This window comes from Saccostrea cucullata, unplaced genomic scaffold (genome assembly GCF_032062105.1).
Source record: "Saccostrea cucullata isolate Sc308-1 unplaced genomic scaffold, CSIRO_AGI_Scuc_v1 ctg9341, whole genome shotgun sequence".
NCBI classification, from domain to species: domain Eukaryota; kingdom Metazoa; phylum Mollusca; class Bivalvia; order Ostreida; family Ostreidae; genus Saccostrea; species Saccostrea cuccullata.
The window spans coordinates 1247-23150 of record NW_026925124.1 but is presented as its reverse complement, the minus strand read 5'-3'; the positions used below and the strand labels follow the sequence as shown (position 1 = coordinate 23150).

The following is a 21904-nucleotide window of genomic DNA, read 5'->3' as shown; positions in this document are numbered from 1 at the left end:
TAAGTATCAAAGGTTACTGACAGTTAGGAGCTGTAGAAGTATTACATTAAAACACTCGCTTTACATGAAAGGAACTTTAGTCAGTTATATTTGTCGGAAAGATATCTATAAAAAGTGTTTGTTACCAAGTACTATATCAGATTAAGCATACAATGTTGTGAATAAATTTCTAAATAATCAATTTTCAAGTACCATTTTAACAAACACACACTAATATATCTTTTTTCTTTATTTTGGATTCAATTTTTTTTATTTTTCATAAGCGGGATAGCGTTTTTACTCTGGATAAAGATCACATTTTTAATGTAAGCTAGTCAAGTATCAAGTCATTTTTTTTCCTGTGACAACCTTTTTTTTAAATTATACACTGGATCTGGTTTCACTTAGGAGAAAGACTACACTGTTATTTGGAAGCATGTCAAGAAACAAATTATTCTTTTAAGCAAAAACAAAAAACAACAACAACAAAAAAAACCCAATTACTATTTCAGTGTTTCGTGAGTTGATTATATTACTAACGCCCATTGTTGCACAGCATATAAAGGGCTTCCTCACCCATGAAACGATACTTTACTGCAAAGATGGGTGTTCTACAAGTACTTTGTTTTATTCTTTCTATGTTTGTGTATGGAACATTTGGTGATTTATCTTTAATTAAAAACGAAGCTTCTGATAAAAATGGTTTGCTCTCTAGTACTGTATCCGGTAAGGCTTCCAATGTCTTACGTGACATTCTGAATCAGGAAAGTCTGGTCCGCTTCTCTATGGTTCAGAAAATACAAAATCTGGTAATGGATGCCGCGGACAGTAAAAACGACAGACAAGTTATAAAGGCGAAACTTAGTGAAATGGCAAAGGACTTACGGAACTTGGAGACGAAAAGCCAAATATTGGAGAATACAATAAAGGAAATGAAGGTTCTAAATGAATCTCAATCAGTCTCTACCAAAATCCCCGAAATTGAGGAACTCAAATACCAAATAAATGAAATGAACGTAACGTTACAGAAGTGCAGTGTGAACGGTCTTTTGGAACGTTATAAATATACAGAGAACGCTTCAGGAAGATCTGTGAATGAAACTCTGCAAGCTGTTTGTAGGGATCTGAATGAATCCAACTGGATCTTGTCAAAAGGTATATTATTACATTTTATTTACGTTTAGACCATTAAACCGAATTTAAGCGAGAAAAAATTGGATCAAGCGTTAAAAATTGAACTTTCTACGTAAAAACTATGAAATAATCATTCTTTTCGCAGACCGAATAAATCAAGATTGATTTTGAATCACGTATATATATTTTTTTTTCTCTTGATGTTCTGGGGCTGCCTTTTGCTCATTATAAAGCTAAATTTTAAAAGAACACTATAACGTATATAATCTGATTTACAATAAAGAGTATGTATGTGGGTAACATTAAATATTCTTTTACACAGTGCTTCCAAAGGATTGTTGGGACATTTTGCAGAAATACCCAAGTTTAGAAGGAAGGGACGGGGTATACAGGATATCCGTGGCCTATGAAGTAAAGTCTGTTTACTGTGACATGAGAACTGATGGAGGAGGGTGGACAGTTAGTAAAAATTGTTAAATTCTCTTCTACAAAATAAAGCATTTATAGCTGTTATCAAGTTTTCTTATTAAGTACGTAAACACGTCTTAAACTTAAATTACTCAAGTTTGCTAAATTTTAAACGAATTCAAAATTCAATTAATGTGTTAAAGGTAATTCAAAGAAGACTGGACAATTCTACAGACTTTTACAGGACGTGGTCAGAATATAAACAAGGATTTGGGGATCCCTCTAAAAACTACTGGATAGGTAAGTTAAGTTTATGTAAGATTTACATTATAAGGTGTCTATCTAAAACTACTGGATTGGTAAGTTTAGTTTATTCTCCATATACATAATAAGGTGTTCATCTAAATGTAATGTCAAAATATAAACCAGAATTTAGGGATCCCTCTTATAACTGTATTTGTTTATTTTATGTTACATTTGCATTATAAGATGTCTATCTAAATGTAGTGTGAAAATATAAATAAGGAGTTGGGTATCCCTCTAAAAAATGCAGAAAACCAAATATTTCATTTGTGGATTCATTCTTTTTACAAAGAGTGTGCGAGAAATTAAAAAAAAATGATGTTATTGATGCGTTCAAGGTGCATGCCATTTTATGAATATTTAAATCCAGTAAATCATCGAATGAATTCTAGTATATTACATTTTGCCCATGAAAAACAAGCATCCCTACCGGGATCCCCTTTTCTCGTCAGCATACAAGCTCGTTTGGAACATTAATTTAGTGCATCAGTAATCCGATCGTAATTCCAATGACAAAAATTAAAAATACCATAATTCCGTGAAGAAAAATCAATGACGCGGAACGAAATGCAAACTTGATCTGTAACTCATTGAGATACACTAACATACCAAAAATCATTTCGATATCTGCAAGCCTTTAGAAAAAAGTGTAGAAAACCCATTGGGACAACAGACCAACAGACAGAGGGACAGCTAGGCGGACGGACGCGTACATACAGAGAGATAAACAGGTACTAATTAGGGTACTTATGAATAGATGTTTGAGAGTAAGGCCAATATACTGGCTTGCGACTGATTTAAAAAGAAGAATGTCGTTAACATTTTCCTCTGCATTCCTCATTGATTACTTTGTAATTGGGTATTTGTTCTCTACCGTTCATCCAATTCACGTGTTATGCCTGAAATAGTTATGAACATGGACATCCTTAAAACATTATTGAACATAATACATTATCACGTTATTAATATTTCTTCTAATGAACAAATAATGTTTATATCAACATACTGCTCATTCTGACTTTGTGGGATGGGAGATCGGTCCTTCGGGTGAGACCTATTAACTGAGGTCCTGTGTCGCAGTAGGTGCTGGCACGAAAAAAGTCCCTCACTGCTCAATGGCCCTAAGCGCAGAGTAAAGGACAAAATTTGCTCCTGTCCACCGGCAAGTGGTGGCGTCTCCATATGAGTGAAAAATTTTCGAGAGGGGCGTTGAACAATTTACAATCGATCAATCATTGTGACGTAGAAAGAATACTGTAGTTTCATCAATATTCGTTGAGCACCAATTTTCGATTATATCGTTGTTTAGCAGACCCACGAATTCAAACGTTCATTGAATTAAGAAAAATCATATTCATTTGTATAGGCAATGCTTTTGTCCACGAAATTACGTATCCTCGAAAACGTCTCTTTTACAAAATCCACGAAAATTGATGCCAACGAAAATTGATGACACCACAGTACTAAAATAGATAAGACGCTAGTCTTCTTAACTTTTTTCCGAAATAATGAAAATCATATTGTGCGCATCTTTCTCGCAATCAAAATCTTGCTTTCAAAACAAAAAGATATATATTTGCAAACGCTTTTACAAAAATGAAAAATATTGACAATACAAAAGCAAACTTTGAAAATGTATTAGCCAAAAAAAGAAAATAATAAAATAAAGAGAAGACATTTTTTTCCTCTGTCAGATTCAATCTTATCTCACCTTGACAAAACTTTATTGGAACAGCATATATTATACATCATAATGTCCATACGAATACCAGGAACCTACAAGTTTTTATGGTAGGTTCTATTCATAACCTATCCATTCATACCAAAACCGCCAATATTGCAATTTTTGTAAAACGCCGATGGGTTTAGTGGGCAGTTATTAAAATCGTAAAATGACACCAACATCGCACGTAACGTCAATAAAGGTCCTGTCACAAGTCATTTTGAATAATGTATCGTAGCTATTGATATAGGACGGGGTCCGACTCGGGTTGTCGTTATCGCGTTAAACCCCGCCCTGTACCTCCGATACACTAGAAAGCTCGTTGTCTAAATATAACGTGTTACATTTAAGAATTATAAAGATTTTTTATCGTAATTTTATATAACTTTTTACCTCCTTGTAGGAAATGACGCAATCTTCGAATTAACAAAGAACAAGGACCAGGAACTCAGGGTTGAACTACAAAGTTTCGATGGCGATGAAGCATACGCTCAGTACTCCACATTTTATGTCGGAGATAAATACAATAAATACGTACTCACCGTGTCGGGGTATTCAGGAACCGCAGGTAAGTCTACTCATAATAATTTTTACGTGTCAAGGTAGCCTAGTGGTAAAACGTTTGTTTCGTGATTGGGAGCACCGGGTTCAATTTCCGGTGCCGCGTCAAATCTAAGACGAAAATATTGGCAGTGACTGTTCCTTTGCCAAGCGCTCAGCATTAGGAGTGAAAGTCACGGGTTTTACGAGATGACCTAAAAAAACGTAGGTCCCGTGTACGTAAGACATTTGCACGATAAAGAAACCTCCCTGCTCAATGGCCTTGAATGCCGAGCATAGGTCTTTTGAAGCCCTTCACCGATATACGGTGACATCTCCATGTGAGTGAAAATTTCTCCAGTTTTTTTACGGTGACATCTCTACATGAGCGAAAAATTCTCGAAAGGGACTTTAAACAATATATAATAAATCAATCATAATAATGTTACGAAATGTTCTGTGGTCACAGGGGATTAGAATATCAGTTTAGAATTGAATTCTGTTCTGACTGGAAATTGTGAATATAGTGTAATGAGTGTTCCTTATGTCACTATTAGACTGGCACCAAAAAAGTTTGGTGGACATCATATTTTAATTGTTCATATTATGAAGACACTTTTCAATGGATATTATCTTAATATGTACACTTTCGAATGATAAAAAATGTTTTATATGGAATAAATTAAATAGAAACACAATTTATGCATGTAAAACTGCATTGAACCCTTTTCGCGTTTACATACTCTTTAAGGTCCTACCAATGACAGACAGTATTACTCGTGTAGATACTTAATTCATTCATTAATTACTTGGTGTTATAAATCATAACCAAATAATGTTCATGACATCCCTAACAAAAAATACTATAGTAAACTATAATAAACTATATTTAACTATAGTTTACTATAGTAAATCAAAGTTCCAAAGTTTTCACCATAGTAAATCAAAGTTCCAAAGTTTTCACCATAGTAAATCAAAGTAGTTTTTACCATAGTAAATCAAAGTTCCAAAGTTTTCACCATAGTAAATCAAAGTTCCAAAGTTTTTACTATAGTAAATCAAAGCTCCAAAGTTTTCGCCATAGTAAATCAAAGTTCCAAAGTTTTCGCCATAGTAAATCAAAGTTCCAACGTTTTTACTATAGTAAATCAAAGTAGTTTTTACCATAGTAAATCGAAGTTCCAAAGTTTTCACCATCATAATGTTCATGACATCCCTAACAAAAAATACTATAGTAAACTATAATAAACTATATTTAACTATAGTTTACTATAGTAAATCAAAGTTCCAAAGTTTTCACCATAGTAAATCAAAGTTCCAAAGTTTTCACCATAGTAAATCAAAGTAGTTTTTACCATAGTAAATCAAAGTTCCAAAGTTTTCACCATAGTAAATCAAAGTTCCAAAGTTTTTACTATAGTAAATCAAAGCTCCAAAGTTTTTTTCTATAGTAAATCAAAGCTCCAAAGTTTTCGCCATAGTAAATCAAAGTTCCAACGTTTTTACTATAGTAAATCAAAGTAGTTTTTACTATAGTAAATCAAAGTTCCAAAATTTTCACTATAGTAAATCAAAGTTCCAAAGTTTTCACTATAGTGAATCAAAGTTCCAAAGTTTTCACCATAGTAAAACAAAGTTCCAAAGTTTTTGTAATTACTTTAACAATTTGTATATTTTAATAATTTTTTTTTAAATATTAAACTGTTTTAAGGGGGGTTATATTAGGATTGTTGGGGCTGATATTTTCTTGTTCATTGTAATTTAAATATGAAAAGTGTTTAATTTAAATGCAATGTATTTAATAAACATTAGAACGAAACATGTTGACTGAGGTAAATGAAGCAAATATTTTGATTCTAAACGACCCAATTTTTTTCTTCTAGTTATTTTTTTCTCCATAAATAAAAAGTACGTTCTATCTGCACAAATTAAAATTAAACAAATTTAAATAAATACTGCTGATTTACAGGTGCAAGAGACGTTTTTTTACATAAAAACCATTTCTTGTACTTTGTTCTATTTTGGGGAGGATTCGGGTTTTTGAAAAAAAAATCCTGAAGCTTTAATGAAACTTGACCTTGAAATTTATAAAATGTAGAGAATGGGAAGCAAAACCATAATCTTAAGGGTTTATAGTGCTTAATCAAAGTTCCAAAGTTTTTTCTATGGTAAATCAAAGTTCCAAAATTCTCTCTACAGTAAATCAAAGTTCCAAAGTTTTCATCATAGTAAATCAAAGTTCTAAAGCTTATACCATAGTGATTTAGAGTTCCAAAGTTTTCACTATAGTAAATCAAAGTTCCAAAGTTTTCACTATAGTAAATCAAAGTTCCAAAGTTTTCCCCACAGTAAATCAAAGTTCCAAAGTTTTCACTATAGTAAATCAAAGTTCCAAAGTTTTCACCATAGTAAATCAAAGTTCCAAAGTTATTACTTTGATACTATAGTTAACTTTAGTAAACTATAGTTAACTACAGTTTACTTTAGTATTTTTTTTGTTAGGGATTTTTCCGTTAAATTTTTAAACAAAAAGCAAAAGTACCATTTAAAAATAGTGAGGTGTGATGTCCAGTTTTCTCTCATATACATAGAAGAACAAGCCTTTTATATATACACAGTACATATTATATTATGTTCCCCAAACGAAGTTGGGGAACATATTGTTTTTACTCTGTTTCTTATTAAGGTCTTCCGTCTTCACGGAAGACCTTATAGTGATTGTATTGTTTCTTATTATTATTATTATTATTATTATTCTTTTTTTGACAAAATTTTGTGCACGCGATTTCTCGAAAACTATTCAGCGGTTTTCAACGAAACTTTCACAAAAAATGCGTCATTATATGAAGTTGTGCAGTCTATAATGTTTTTTGGAAAACTCGCTTCCGGTGCCAAGTTATGGACAATTTTCTGATTTTAAAATGCGATTTTGTCGCGCACTTTTATCGAAATTGGCTAAAGATATGAATTGGAGACTTATTGGAGACAATAGCTCGTGACTTTCTGGTTTGCAGAATCACCTTTTTGTGCTTCGTCAATACTTCCGGTCGTTACGAGATGCAAATTTAAAAAATCGTATTTTTCTAACTTTTTTGTTTTTCAATATTTTTTATTTATTTTTAGAATATTAATAGAGACCCTTCTATTGATGCTTACTATATAAGTTGTTTGAATATTGGTTAATCTGAACTCTAGATATTAATATTTTAAAATCTGAAGCGTGTCCAAGATGGCGTCTGCCTCTGTCAACTCCGCCATTTCGCGAGTAGGGGTTTCTGGAGGCAGCTGAGCGTTTGATTAAACCATTCTGACATAAGGATACATGAAATGTAAAAAACTACTTTGACTTTCACGTAGTAGTACGTTGTAATTACGTGTCAATCTTAAAACTTAATTTCCGTTTCACTGCTTTAGTTTAACTGGGCTAGATACCATATGTAATGTGTACAATGTGTTAAATATACCTTCTTAACGTCGAAATAAAATAAAGGCGATAAGTACGTTTTATTTATTTAATTTCATTGAAGCTATCACACCTATTTAATAGATCAGTCCAAAGAAAAGCGCAAATATTTACTCGTGGCGTTTGGCGCGAAATTATCAATAGTGGCCCGCCTTTTATAATTCTTAGACAGGTGTCCTGTTGCAAATGTATACACAAGTATATTTAGAGCAGTGCTCTCAATAGCTTAATGGTTTGCGCGTTAATAGATCACGTAGTAATTACGTTACAATTCTGTGTCAAACTAAAGATTTATTCCAGGGTCTTCTCAAACGTCTTCTGTAACTGGTTTTGGTTGGTTCTCAAAGTAGAAAAAGAAAAGACTAAATGTGCAAATGAGAGATACCTATTATCATTTGTTGTGCAAGACGGAAAAACAGATCTTAAATCATAGCTATAAGTTATAGTTTTTCAAGAAACAATATCGATGTATGTATATAGTAAGTATAAAACGTATAACCACTGTTTTCCCCATGCACACTTGTGTGATATTAAACGAACAGAAAAGACAAAAATAAGAAAACCATTTTAATAAGATCGTCTAATGCAGTTTATATTCACATTCTTTTCTCAAAGACCTGAATCAAGTTATTGAACATAAATGGTAACTGATTCCTTGACTGTCGAAGAGCGAGGCATGTTTTTCGGCGAAACATTTCAACCTTTTTTAGAAAGTGTAACTAATCGGCATAGTTCACTTCTGAGACGGGAAATAAAAAATTAAATTATAGTCATTTCACTGCTTTTGTGTTACTTTTCTATAGAATGTGTACAATGTGTTAAATATATTTTCTAAACCTCAAAATGTAGGCTATGAGAACGTTCTTTTTTCTTAATTTCATTGAAGCTATCACACCTATTTAATAGATCAGTCCAAAGAAAAGGCGCGAAGATTTAACGTGGCGTTTGGCGCGAAATTATGAATAATGGCCCGTCTTTTATAATTCTTAGACAGGTGTACTGTAGCGAAAGTATACACAAGTCCATTTAGAGCAGTACTCCCAATAGGGTAATGGTTTGCGCGTTGGGGATAAAAGGGGAAAAAAGCGGATTGGATTTTCACGCTGGCGACCTGGATTCAATTTGTGACCAAAAGTTTTAATCACTTCTCAGCTCGACTTTACGAGTTTGTTTTTTCCAGAATCGGACGGAAGACCTCTCGTTGCTAGCAACGTTATCGTATATATTTATTATTATTAAGGTCTTTCGTCTTCACGGAAGACCTTATAGTGATTCTATTGTTTCTTATTATTATTATTCTTTTTTTTTTAGACAAAATTTTGTGCAGGCGATTTCTCGTAAACTATTCGGTGGATTTCAATGAAAATTTCAGAAATTATAGGTCATTATATGAATTTTATATAAAATTCCGTTTGTTGGAAAATTCGGTACCAGTGCCAAGTTATGGACAATTTCCTGATTTTAAAATGCAATTTTGTCTTCGAGTGTTCTCGAAAACGGCTAAAGATATTAACTGGAGACTTGTTAGAGATGATAGACCATGAGTTATAGATGTGCAATTTTGACTTCGTTTGCGTCGTAAGTACTTCCGGTCGCTACAGGAAGTGAATTCAAAATGTCCACTTTTTCAACTTTTTTTGTTTTTCAATATTTTTCTTTGATATAATTAATGATAATAAAGACCCTACTGGAAAAGCCAAATATATAATTTTTCTATGAATTGATCAATCCACACACTAGATATTCGCATTTAAAAATCTGAAGCGTGTCCAAGATGGTGGTGGTCTCGGTAAACTCCGCCATTAAGCAAGTCGGGTTCTAGAAGGTCAGCTGAGCGTTTAGATGAACGAAACTTCTACCAAAAAGATTTATGAAATGTAAAGGATTCTTTTGATTGCTACATCGCAATTACGTTGCATTGAGTATACTTTTAACATGAGGTTTCCTCAAACTTCTATTGAAATCGCTTTTGTCTGCATCTCAAAGTTAGAATACAACTTGACTACAAGTGGAAGTACAATGACTTCAGTCTTTTATTTTGCACCAGGGAAAACTTATCCTAAACCATGGTTATAATACTTTTCAAGAAACTTGCCTGACTTAATATTAACTACATGTATGTTTCTGAAGTATGACTTGACTTCTGTTTATTTTTCTTTACGCAGGCTTGTGATATATTCAATGAATAGAAAAGACAAAAATAAGAAAAACATTTTTAAAAGATTGTTTATTAAAGGTTATATGAATATTCTTGTAATAAATGCAAGTTATTGACATAAATAGTATCAGATTCCTTGACCGTCGGAGGACGAGTGATTTTTTTTTTTCAGTGAAACATTCCAGTCTTTTCATGAACGTGTAACTCATCTCCACTTTGGGGGTAAACAGGATACAAAATTCGTGAAAAATCTTACCGAATTCACAGCTTTATTGTTACTTGGCCGTATACGAAATTATATTTGTATAATGTGATAAATATTCTCATACTTTCTAACGCTCGAAATTCTGGTTATAAGAACATACATTTCTAATTGTCATTGAAGCTATCACATCTATTAAATAAATCAAACATTTCAAAGGAATAGCGTTAAGAACTACTTGTGACGTTTGACACGAATTAATGCATCATGACCCGACTTAGTAGTAGACAAATGGCGACAATAGTGCAGAAATATATAATATTTGGCATGTCTGTATATGGAGTTGCATGGGATAAAAAGTTGAATACATATCGAAAAAAGGAAAGAAAACTGTATCATCTGTTCATTATTAATAGATTATCTATCCTAAAAAATACTGTTTAAACTCAAGTAACAAATTCCGATGTGATCATCTTGATCAAAGTTTGGCAAGCTAGCTCTCGTGTTATAATTCCAAACTGAATTTTAAAATAATGTAATGTATGTTGGAATGAGAAAACAATCTCGCGATATTCGAATGTTAATTTGAAGCGGGTTCCCAAAGGTGTAATGGGTACCGCAATGGATTTTCACGCTGGCAACCCGGGTTCGATCCCCCATGTTTCCGATTTTTAAAGTAACTTTTTCAGTTTGATTTTACTTTTTTTCTGAATCGGACGGAAGACCTCTCGTTGCTCGCAACGAGTTTCTTTTCTAGTTATTATTAAGGTCTTCCGTCTTCACGGAAGACCTTATAGTGATTCTATTGTTTCTTATTATTATTATTCTTATTATTATTCTTTTTTTTGACAAAATTTTGTGCAGGCGATTTCTCGAAATCTATTCAGTGGTTTTTCATGAAACTTTCACAAAATATGCGCCATTATATGAAGTTGTTACATCCGAAGAGTAATTTGGAAAACTCGCTTCTGGTGCCAAGTTATGGACAATTTCCTGATTTTAAAATGCGATTTTGTCGCGCACTTTTATCGAAAATGGCTAAGGATATGAACTGGAGACTTATTGGAGATGATAGACCATGACTTTGTGGATTGCAGAATCGCCTTTTCGTGCGTCGTCAGTACTTCCGGTCGTTACGAGATGCAAATTTTAAAAAATCGTATTTTCTAACTTTTTTGTTTTTCAGTATTTTTCATTTTTATTTGGTATGGTAATAGAAGCCCTCCTTATAATGCTTACTATTTAATTTGTTTGAATGTTGATAAATCTAAAGTCTACATATTTGCATTCAAAAATCTGAAGCGGGTCTAAAATGGCGGCTGTCTCTGTCAACTCCGCCATTTCGCGAGTAGGGGTTTATGGGGGCAGCTGAGCGTTTGATTAAACCATTCTGACATAAGGATACATGAAATGTAAAAAACTACTTCGACTCTCACGTAGTATTAAATGGTTGGAGGAGTTACCTCCCGTTACTTGTTTATATCATAATAGATAATCAATGTAAATATTGTAATTAATTGGTCAATTGACTAAAGAATTAAACGAGTATTATTGATAAATGATGTTCTGTTAGAAAATAATAATGGTGTTGCCAAAAGAAAGACAGTCTGTTTTATTTTATCAATATGATATCTGATAACTTATGATCATTGATTAAGTTGAGGTACACGGGGGCAGTACAGCCAACTGGCTTGTGTCTTCACTTTGGTACAGAAACCAATTGGTTTATCGATCAAATAGGATTGTGCAAAGTTGCCCTAGTCAGTGACTAGTTAAAATGTAGCTGTGTGTCATTAGCTATAGGTTTGTCATTAGGACAGAGAAGCTCTTACAAAGTTAAATCATACTGTGTAAGTATATTGTAGCCACTTGGCTAGAGTTATATAGGCAACTTGGTAAGCAGTTATACACCAGGCAGATGTTAAAGGCTAAATCAAGAGGCACCAGGCAGATAGATGTTGACTTATATAGTCAGTTTTACGAGTATAGTGAGGCAATTATCATATGGCACCAGGCAGGTGCCGGTATTAACTGAAGATATATAATTATACAAAGCACTTAGGTCATTTGATTTAAAGACACCAGGCAGGTGTCATATTATTATCTGTATATATTGCATTCAATCATATCCCCAGTAAAACTCGGTAATCCGAGCACGGACCTACTGACCGCTCAGATCCGACACGTTACAGTAGTACGTTGCAATTGAGTGTCAATCTTAAAACTTAATTTCCGTTTCACTGCTTCAGTGTAGCTGGGCTAGATACGATATGTAATGTGTATGATGTGTTACATATACTTTCTTAACGTCAAAATGAAATAAAGGCGCTAAGAATGTTTTATTTTTAAAATTTAATTGATGCTATCATACCTATCTAATAGATCAGTCCAAAGAAAAGGCGCGAATATTTACTCGTGGCGTTTGGCGCGAAATTATGAATGCTTTTTATAATTCTTAGACAGGTGAACTGTTGCAAAAGTACCGTGGTATACACAAGTATATTTAGAGCAGTACTCCCAATAGCTTAATGGTTAGCGCGTTGGGGATATAAAAAAAAAGCGCATTCACGTTGGCGACATGGTTTCAATCCTCCTTGTGACCAAAATTTTGAATCTCTTTTCAGCTCGATATTATGTGGGTTTCTTTTCCTAAAACGGACGGAAGACCTCTCGTTGCTCGCAACGAGATCGTATCTAGTTATTATTATTTTTCTTCTCGGGAAAATTTTGTCCGCGAATGATCTTGTAAACTATACATCCGATTTAGGTGAAATGTTTTTAGGGTCAGAAGACATGTTATGTAGATTTGCGGAATCAAGGTCATTTTGCGCGCACGTGCTTGCAAGAGCGCGCACGTGCAAAACTTGAAATGACCAATATATAATGGATAAAACCGTAACTTTTCTATTTTTTAACAAAATGATTTGAAACTCATAATGTAAGGATATATTAGTAGTATGCACAAGATGACATGGTCAAAATAGCAAGATCGCACGCGCATGCACGTGCGCTATGCTCTGATTGGCTGAAACTAAAGTCTCAATATCTTTCTTGTTTTTAGATAAAATCATTTGAAATTTTGAACATAGTCATACATTAGGGAGATCTACAGCCTGTAATATAAGAATTACCATGAAAGCATGTGCATGCATGTGTGCTTGCATGAGCTCGCATGTGCAACATGAGAAATGTCCAACATAATTGATACAGACGTAACTATTTAAATTATTGATGAAATGCTTTGAAACTCATATTATAAGTATATATTAGAAGCATAGACAAGATGACATGGTCAAAAAAGCAAGATCTCACGCGCATGCACGTGCGCTTTGCTCTGATTGGCTGAAACTAAAGTCTCAATATCTTTCTTGTTTTTGACGAAATCCTTTGAAATTTTAAACATAGGCATGTATTAGGATATCCTACAATAAAATATATAGCAATTATCATGAAAATGCGTGGATGCACATGCGCTGCAATCTGATTGGCTTATGCTTTAAATAGCTATAACTCCCTTGCTTTTCAACCAAACAGGATGGGATTTGGAACATGGATAGATATAATGGACTTCTACAAGACGGTATGGTCATCATGCACATGCATACACGTGCGTGTACGTGCACTGCAATCTGATTGGCTGAAACTTTAAACAGCTATAACTCCCTTGGTTTTCAACCAAACGGGGTGGGATTTAGAACATAGATAGATGTAATGGACTTCTATAAGAAGGTATGGTCATCAGGCCCATGTATGCATGTGCTTCCACGTGAAATGAGTAAAATCAAAAATACAGTTTAATGAGAGTATTTTTTTTCAATACTTTTAGATTAATTACTTTAATATTTAGTATATTAAAATATATATAGATTGTATAGACAAGATGATATGGTCATTACGCACATGCATTCACATGCGCACGCGTGGAATTCTAAAATTTGAATGAACTTGGTACTTTCTCCTGGGTAAATGTTGTTAAAGCCTCAAATGCATAAAATTTGTCTTATTTAATGAAGCTTGCAGGGAATGTGGCACCAAAAGGAAGTTGGGGAGCGTTTGGGGAACATCTGTAACGGTCCCCGTTACAATTAGCACTAGTTTCAAATGATTTGATACAAGCTTTAACTTAAAAATGTAGTATGCGTCGTACAATATATATTACATACAACATGTATTTGTTCGTTATTTTTACATTATTCATGTACAATGTTTTCTTAAATCCTAGACAAAGGTGATTAAGCTGGAGGTAACAATGCAATGACTATTGCTTTATTATATCATAGATTATGGTTTTATCTAATTTCTGTTTAAGGTGACAGTATGAATTATCACAATGGTTACCGTAGTAAATTCTCAACTAAAGATAAGGATAATGACGGTGATAGTGGGAACTGTGCTATAGCATGGCACGGAGCCTGGTGGTACAATGCTTGTCACTACTCAAACCTGAATGGACAGTATGCCCAGTCTGTATTGTCTAGTTATAAATACCCGGTATGGAGAAAATGGAGAGAAAAAGAAGCTTTAAAACAGACTCAGATGATGACCAGACAGAAGAACTAGAGATCATTAATTATCAGACCTTACATTTTATTACAAATTTTGTCACATTTTATTTTTTGTTAGAGAAATAGCAGTTTAATCTATATTGTTTACTTATTTCACTTCAGATTTATTTTCAATATCCTATAATAGACAGTTACCTTACATGTATGTGTGTCCTGACTTATTCAATATTATTGATTTTGAAATTAAATTTTAAACTCTCATGTATTCTTCAGACAAAAATGTTTTTAATAAACTTTGCTTGGTGAAAGAAACCTCAAGATAAAATAAAGTAATGAATTAAAAAATAGATTTTTGTAAGAAAATGATACTTAATTTCTAAAAAATAGCTATAAATTATATTTAATACGATGCAATCTTTACTTTTAGTTTAATCTACGGGATGCATATTTCACTATATAATCAATAGAGCCCCACCCTAACACTAGAACGCTTTGGGCCGTGGAATTCACAATTTTGGAAGAAGCATTTTTTTCTTATTATAACTTTGTGCATGGTTCATTAGTTTAATACCCAGGAGCAGAGGAGAAGATTTCAAAGAATTAATGCATTTTAACTATATAATCATTAGCGACCGTCTTAACACCAGAACGTCTGATCCAGGGGCCGTGAAATTCACAATTTTGGAAAAGACATCCTTCTTCATTAAACATTTGTATATACAGTAGTGTAAAGGCGTAGTAGTAGCAGTACCCGAGAGCAGTGGAGAAGATTTTCAAAGAACTAATGCATTTTCTCAAGAAATTTACCATTTTGCAAGTAGTATTCCTCCTTATCACAACAATCCATTTAGTTTGTTTGTTCAAAACCCAGGAACAGACAATATCTTTTAAGAAAAATGCACTTTCACTATGTGATATACATAGCTTCGCCCTAGCACAAAAACCCCTGATGGGCCATGAATAGCATACTCAGTGCTTATTACAATAATGCTAACAGTTTCAATGCTTGATGTTCAGGAGTAAGGAGGAAGATTTTTAATGATTGCATTAATGTTACTGGTTTTTGCCCCACCCCTTCTGCCCCAGGGGGCACGGACTATGAAATTCATAAATTGTGTTCCCCGTCACCCATAAATAATATATATGACAAAATTGGTTGAAATTGTTTGAGTGGTTCCAGAGAAAAGCTGGAATGTTAAGGCAAAACGTACTACGCACGACGGCGGACAAAAACAGACAGCAATAAGTCACTTGAGTGATTCATGTGACCTAAAAACAAATTTAATTCAAATGAAAAATTTGTGAACACTTTACAAATTTTACTGCTGAAATAAAGTTCTAAATACTGCCTATTTTTTTTCATTTCACTTCATTTTATTCAGGTAAAAATATCACAGAATGTCATGATGCACATATTAAAACATTACAGACTAGCATACTACTAGAAACTTTGCTTTTTATCTTCTAAACTAAAAATATTTTGTTAAAACATATAGAATAAAATTTGTGCAGAATTACAAGATCTTTTAAATGATATCTCGAAAAAAGGGCTGACCCCTAAATAAATGGATCTAGAGGGGCCAAAAATTTTTTCCAGATATCTCAAAAAGTATTGATAATTTATAATACGTCTAAGAAGCAAAGTTGTTCAAAATGTCAAGCTGAATCTATTGAAGTCGTCAAAATGCGTCCTGCGACGTCACTTCCGGTCAAACCGGAAGTCATCCGAAAATGCATATTTTTGCCGTTCTTGACAAGTTTTTGGGTAACATATGTCACTGGAAGCATAAAACTTAATTTTCCGTCCGTCGACATCACTTCCGTTCAAACCGGAAGTAGTCAAAATAGCTTATTTTTTTAGGTTTTGATGCAAAATTGAAATGATAAAGTGACTGGAGACGATTAGCTCACTTGTTTTCTTTTGTTGACGTCACTTCCGGTCAAAACAGGACGGAAGACCTACTCGTTGCTCTGCAACGAGCTTTGCTCTAGTTATCATACTTTTCATACTAAAATAATAAATAAACGATAAAATTAGACAAGCTTTTTATGTAGTAACACTAGCATTTGTAGATAAAAAAGACTTTACAGCTTTCTTAAATCTTTGTTTTGTTTTCACCTCTTTGATCTCCAGTGGCAATGTATTCCAATCTTTGATAGCATTATAGAAAAAACATGAAGACTCTTTCCCTTTTATCTTTGGTATAATAAAATTCTTATTTGTTGCACTTCTTGTGATATTATTATTCAATTCAAAATGATCATGGAGGTAAGCTGCTGCATTACCATGATATATATTAAAAACATGATTTAATCTTAATTGTTTAGCTCTATCCTCCACTCTTAACATATTTAGAGAGTTTAAAATATTGTTAGAAATACTCTCTCTAGGACTAAGGTTTAGAATGAACCGTACTACTTTGTTCTGGGTTACTTGTAATCTGTGTTTAAGTTGCTTGTTTATTCCACAATACCAAGAATAACTAGCATAGTCAAAATGACATTGTATCAAGGCAGAACATAGGGTCTTTCTAGACTGTGTACTAAGACAGGAGGCATTTCTATATAAAAACTTAAGTCTAGCATTAACCTTTTGTATGATACTTAAAACAATATTTTCACATGAAAGAAACTTATCAATACAGATTCCTAAATATTTAACACTGTCAGAACCTTTAATAATGTGACCATTACACACAATTTTAAAATCTGGGATACTTTTAAGCTTTCTTGGAGGACCAAATAAAATAGATTCAGTCTTACCTAGATGGATTGACGATCTATTGTCAACTAACCAAGAAGAACATTTGTCAAGAACAATGCCCAGTTTTTGAGCAATAATAACAGGATCTCTGTGTGCATAAAAAATGGCACTGTCGTCCGCATATAAAATTAATTTACAGTCATCATCAATACTGACAGTCATATCGTTGACATATATTAAAAATAAAAGAGGTCCTAAGATGCTGCCTTGAGGAACACCACAATTTACAGTATTAAAGTCTGATGAAGTATTGTTGATATGAACTTGTTGTTGTCTACAAGACAGATAAGATTTGAACCACTCAGTGGATAAAACTCCTAAAACTTTTAACTTATCACATAAAATTGTATGGTCAACAGTGTCAAAAGCTTTTTGTAAATCCAACATTACCATACCTGTAAAAAGCCCTTTGGATGTGTTACTTTTAATAAAATCTAACACATGTATTAAACAAGTATCTGTTGAAAATTTGTTTCTAAAACCTGATTGGTAAGATTACAACAAGTGGTTATTGTTTACAAAATCTAAAAGTTGAACATGGACACATTTTTCCAAAATCTTTGAAACTATGCATAGTATTCTGACTGGCCTATAATTTCCGACTTCATGGGAATTTCCTTTCTTGAAGAGAGGTTTGACTCTTGCCATTTTAATATCTTCTGGTATAGTACCGGTGGTTATAGATTTGTTTACAATGGACATTATAGGTTCCTTAAAATAAAAAGCACCATCTTTTAAAAACCTTGCTGGTATATTATCTAAACCAGTACTTTTATTTACATTCAAATTTTTAAGTTCTTTGTATATAAAATCTTCAGACACAGGTTAAAGTACAAAAGTTTTGTTTTCTATGTTTTTATCTACATAAAACTGTCTAAACCCTCTTGAGGTGACAGAAAACATATATGAAGGACTAGGTAATTTGCTTACAAGTTTTAATGCAATAGTTGTAATAAAAAACAGTTAAAATAATCTGCTAAAGTTTTCCCTTCATGTTGTACTATACCATCTATGTTTAAAACAATATTTTCACTACTTTTTTGTTCATATTTGTATCCTATGTTCTTGAGTTGTTGCCACAATTTTTTAGGCTCTGACCTATTTTCTTCAATTTTGTCTTGAAAGTACGAGGATCTAGCTTTCCTTACTTCTCTCTGCACTTGATTAGAAGAAAAAAAATAATATAATCATAATTCAACAGCTTCTAATGCTTGGATAAGGAAACAAATGTCATTGATAGTAACTATGATTACATTAAGTTGAGGAGAAAAAGTATGAAAAATTGACGTACCGAATCTGTGAAAGCAGCTAAAATGATTTTAAGGAGCAGGGGATTATTCTTATCACTAGGTTCCGTCTTAACATGAGTCCTATCGAGTTTTAATGCACTTATTTAACATGAAAAGATCAAGGACCGAGGTGGGTAAATGGACATAACTACTTTAAGCAACCCTTTCTCCCTTGCGCTATTTGTGACGTAATGGTAACATTCGATTTATCTCTGTCTTTTCACTGCAGCGCATTTGTGGAGATGTGATTAGATGAGGTAGAGTTTTACAATGTTTTTGTAACTTTTTACAGTATGCTGTATTTATTGTCGTAATTTGCGCAACCACCACATTTTCCCTACATTTTGCAATACGCCTAATTGCACATAACTTACTATGCAGAAACCGGACATTATCATGTGACAAAGATCCAGAGTATCTGAACTTGAAGTTCAATTCAAGCATTTTAAAGGTGATTTGACGCTGTTTATTATACCCAGCGATGAATATGTCGGGGCATATAGTGTTTATAATATCTGTCTTATTCTTTAGCCATAAAGTGTAGGTGCGTATGACAGGGTGTGATATACCCACAATGCAGACCTCTAGAATTAAGTATCTGTTGGTGGAATTTACCCTTGGCTTTACCTGGCTCGTGCTTGACAAGAAAAAATATATAAAATCTATTAAACAGGTAACCATATCAATTGTATCTAGTTTTTATTCTATTTTTTGTTAATTTCCTGATGTTATTATAACAAAAAACAATTTATCTTCCCATTTCTCCCCTTAAACAATTCTATTGGTGATACGCATACGTCATTAAACTTTACCCATACGGTAGGAAATTGTCCATAGAAATTTTTAGCCAGAAAAATCTGTTCTGTAAAGAAGGTGAAATACATCAGTAATCAGTAATTATGCAATGGAAATATGCAATGTAATATTATTGTGAATAATATGTTTTATACATTCATATTTATCTTTGCATTTTTTTGTTTAGAATTTAGCTCTGTATATTGTGTTAACGTAGGCTTTGTAAACTACTCGCATGATGGTGTAATGAATTGACTCAGGTATTAGTACGAAAGCCCAGAAGGCTCATTCGAGATTCAAGTTTCGAAATACGAGATTCAAAATTCGAGATTCGAAATTCGAGTTTCGAGATTCAAGATCCAGATTAACCAATCAAAAGGCTCATTCGAGATTCGAGGTTCGAAATACGAGATTCGAAATTCGAGTTTCGAGATTCAAAATCCAGATTAACCAATCAAAAGCGGGTTCAACATTTGATTACTCCCCTTTACTATGTTTTATCTATCAATAAATCGTTTAATATATTTATAACAAATGAGTCATTTGATTAAATTACAATGCAAAAAAGAGTATTATATATATTAGAAGGAAAGTTAAATAATCATTGGATTTTTGATCAACAAGATATCCTTCAATTTATATTATGACTTCTTAAATATTAAATAGAATACATATATCAGGGATATATATATTTTTGCATTGTCTACTTTATATAAATGGTTGTTGACATAATAATAAAGTTACAAGTAGTGACTAAAGATTCACAAAATCCCCACCCCTACCCGCCACACCTGCCACTTTTTCCGACACTGAAAATGTTACTTTAAAAACTTGAAAAGCAATGTAGCCTTGGTAAATAAAAACCGAGTATATTTTAATCTTTGACCATAACGCTATGGTCAGAGACTTGAATATAAAACCATAACGCTATAGTTCTGCAGCTTATTTAGACTAATCTACTGTTTGATATCAGATAAAATGAATGCTGCATTTATTCTAATTCATATTTGCAATCTGTATTGTATATATAATTGTTAATTAATTCAAGAAATCAAAGCCTAAGATGAAGATAAGTAATTGAAAACTTTATTTTTATGTACTGAGTATTCCCTCTAATGGGAAAACGAACACGGTTTTTATTTATCAAGGCCACATTGCTTTTCAAGTTTTTAAAGTAACATTTTCAGTGTCGGGAAAAAGTGGCAGGTGTGGCGGGAAGGGGTGGGGATTTTGTGAATCTTTAGTCACTATTTATATCTTTATTATTATGTCAACAACCATTTATATAAAGTAGACAATGCAAAAATATATATATTCCTGATATATGCATTCTATTTAATATTTAAGAAGTCATAATATAAATTGAAGTATATCTTGCTGATCAAAAATCCAATGATTATTTAACTTTCCTTCTATTATATATAATACTCTTTCTTGTATTGTAATTTAATCAAATGACTCATTTGTTATGAAAATATTAAACGATTTATTGATAGATAAAACATAATAAAGGGGAGTAATCAAATGTTGAACCCGCATTTGATTGGTTAATCTGGATTTTGAATCTCGAAACTCGAATTTTGAATCTCGTATTTCGAATCTCGGAACTCGAATTTCGAATCTCAAATTTTGAATCTCGTATTTCGAAACTTGAATCTCGAATGAGCCTTCTGGGCTTTCGTATATTAGAGATCTTGCGGTGTTTAGCTATTATTATACCTCATTATAAATATTCTACACAACGTGTTATCTGATTGGTTCTAGATTGTCATGTGATCGGGCCATAAAACTTCATATTTCACGGCCGTCGGCACGCTTTTCATCATATTCCACCTCTTCGGAACACCTAGTGTATTTTCCCGCAATATAGTTCTCGTTCGTTGAACGAAAACTCCCGAGAGTAGTAGACGTCACAATAGCCTGGTTTACGTCACAAAATTGATGATAATGTGTTGAACAAAGGGTTTTATAGTAACTTTACGTAAAAAATGAAAGTGAATTTGAGAGCGGTGCCGAATTTGAAAGTTTATGTTTATTTCAAAGGTTTTGCTTGTTTCGATATAATAAACAATTCATTGCATGAATGCTTCGCCCGAGGGGAATATGATATTTCCTGGCTGAATAAGTCTTCATATTTCCCTCACTATCATGCAATAAATGTATAATACCGGTAGTTAAAGTGCCATCTCGTGATCAGTATTAATGCTAAATGCCAAAACTGCATGTGCCTGTGCACTCTGTTTGTAAAGGAAAACATACCCACCACAACCTCGTTCAACCGTTCCATCGGTAATAAATTTACATAATGTTATTATGATTTCGTTTGTTGGCCTATTGTTTGTTACCAACTTATTTTTCAACATACGTGTTTGAAAAAAAATAAGGTGTTGGTTGGTTTTTTGTTGGTTGCCACATCATTTTTAACTACAAGTGTTTGAAAACATTGCATTTTTGATTACCATCATGCTGTACCTTTAAGTGTGGGAGATCCAAATAAAGATGTATCCATGTGTACATAGAAATTGTAGAGAAACATAGGATCTCCCAAATATCATATCTTACCTGTTTGTCATTAATTAATGACATATAAATACATCTATATTCATTCTTATTTTTGTATTCTAGCCGAAAAATAACAAAG

The 21904-nt window shown here is 32.9% G+C and overlaps 1 protein-coding gene across 1 annotated transcript; it reads left to right on the top strand.

Annotated features, from left to right (window-relative positions):
* Positions 1-547: 547 nt before the first annotated feature.
* Positions 548-14691, top strand: LOC134268101 (ficolin-2-like). The gene is made up of 5 exons (XM_062750303.1): positions 548-1134; positions 1436-1572; positions 1725-1821; positions 3951-4143; positions 14254-14691. The coding sequence occupies exons 1-5, from the start codon at positions 558-560 to the stop codon at positions 14468-14470; spliced, it is 1221 nt and encodes a 406-aa protein (XP_062606287.1). The 5' UTR covers positions 548-557; the 3' UTR covers positions 14471-14691.
* Positions 14692-21904: the final 7213 nt, after the last annotated feature.

Excerpts from the sequence above, each read along its gene's own strand:
- LOC134268101 (XM_062750303.1), top strand. The coding sequence starts at position 558 with ATGAAACGATACTTTACTGCAAAGATGGGTGTTCTACAAGTACTTTGT. Across the intron at positions 1,135-1,435 it reads CAACTGGATCTTGTCAAAAG|TGCTTCCAAAGGATTGTTGG; the intron begins GTATATTATTAC and ends TCTTTTACACAG. Across the intron at positions 1,822-3,950 it reads CTCTAAAAACTACTGGATAG|GAAATGACGCAATCTTCGAA; the intron begins GTAAGTTAAGTT and ends ACCTCCTTGTAG.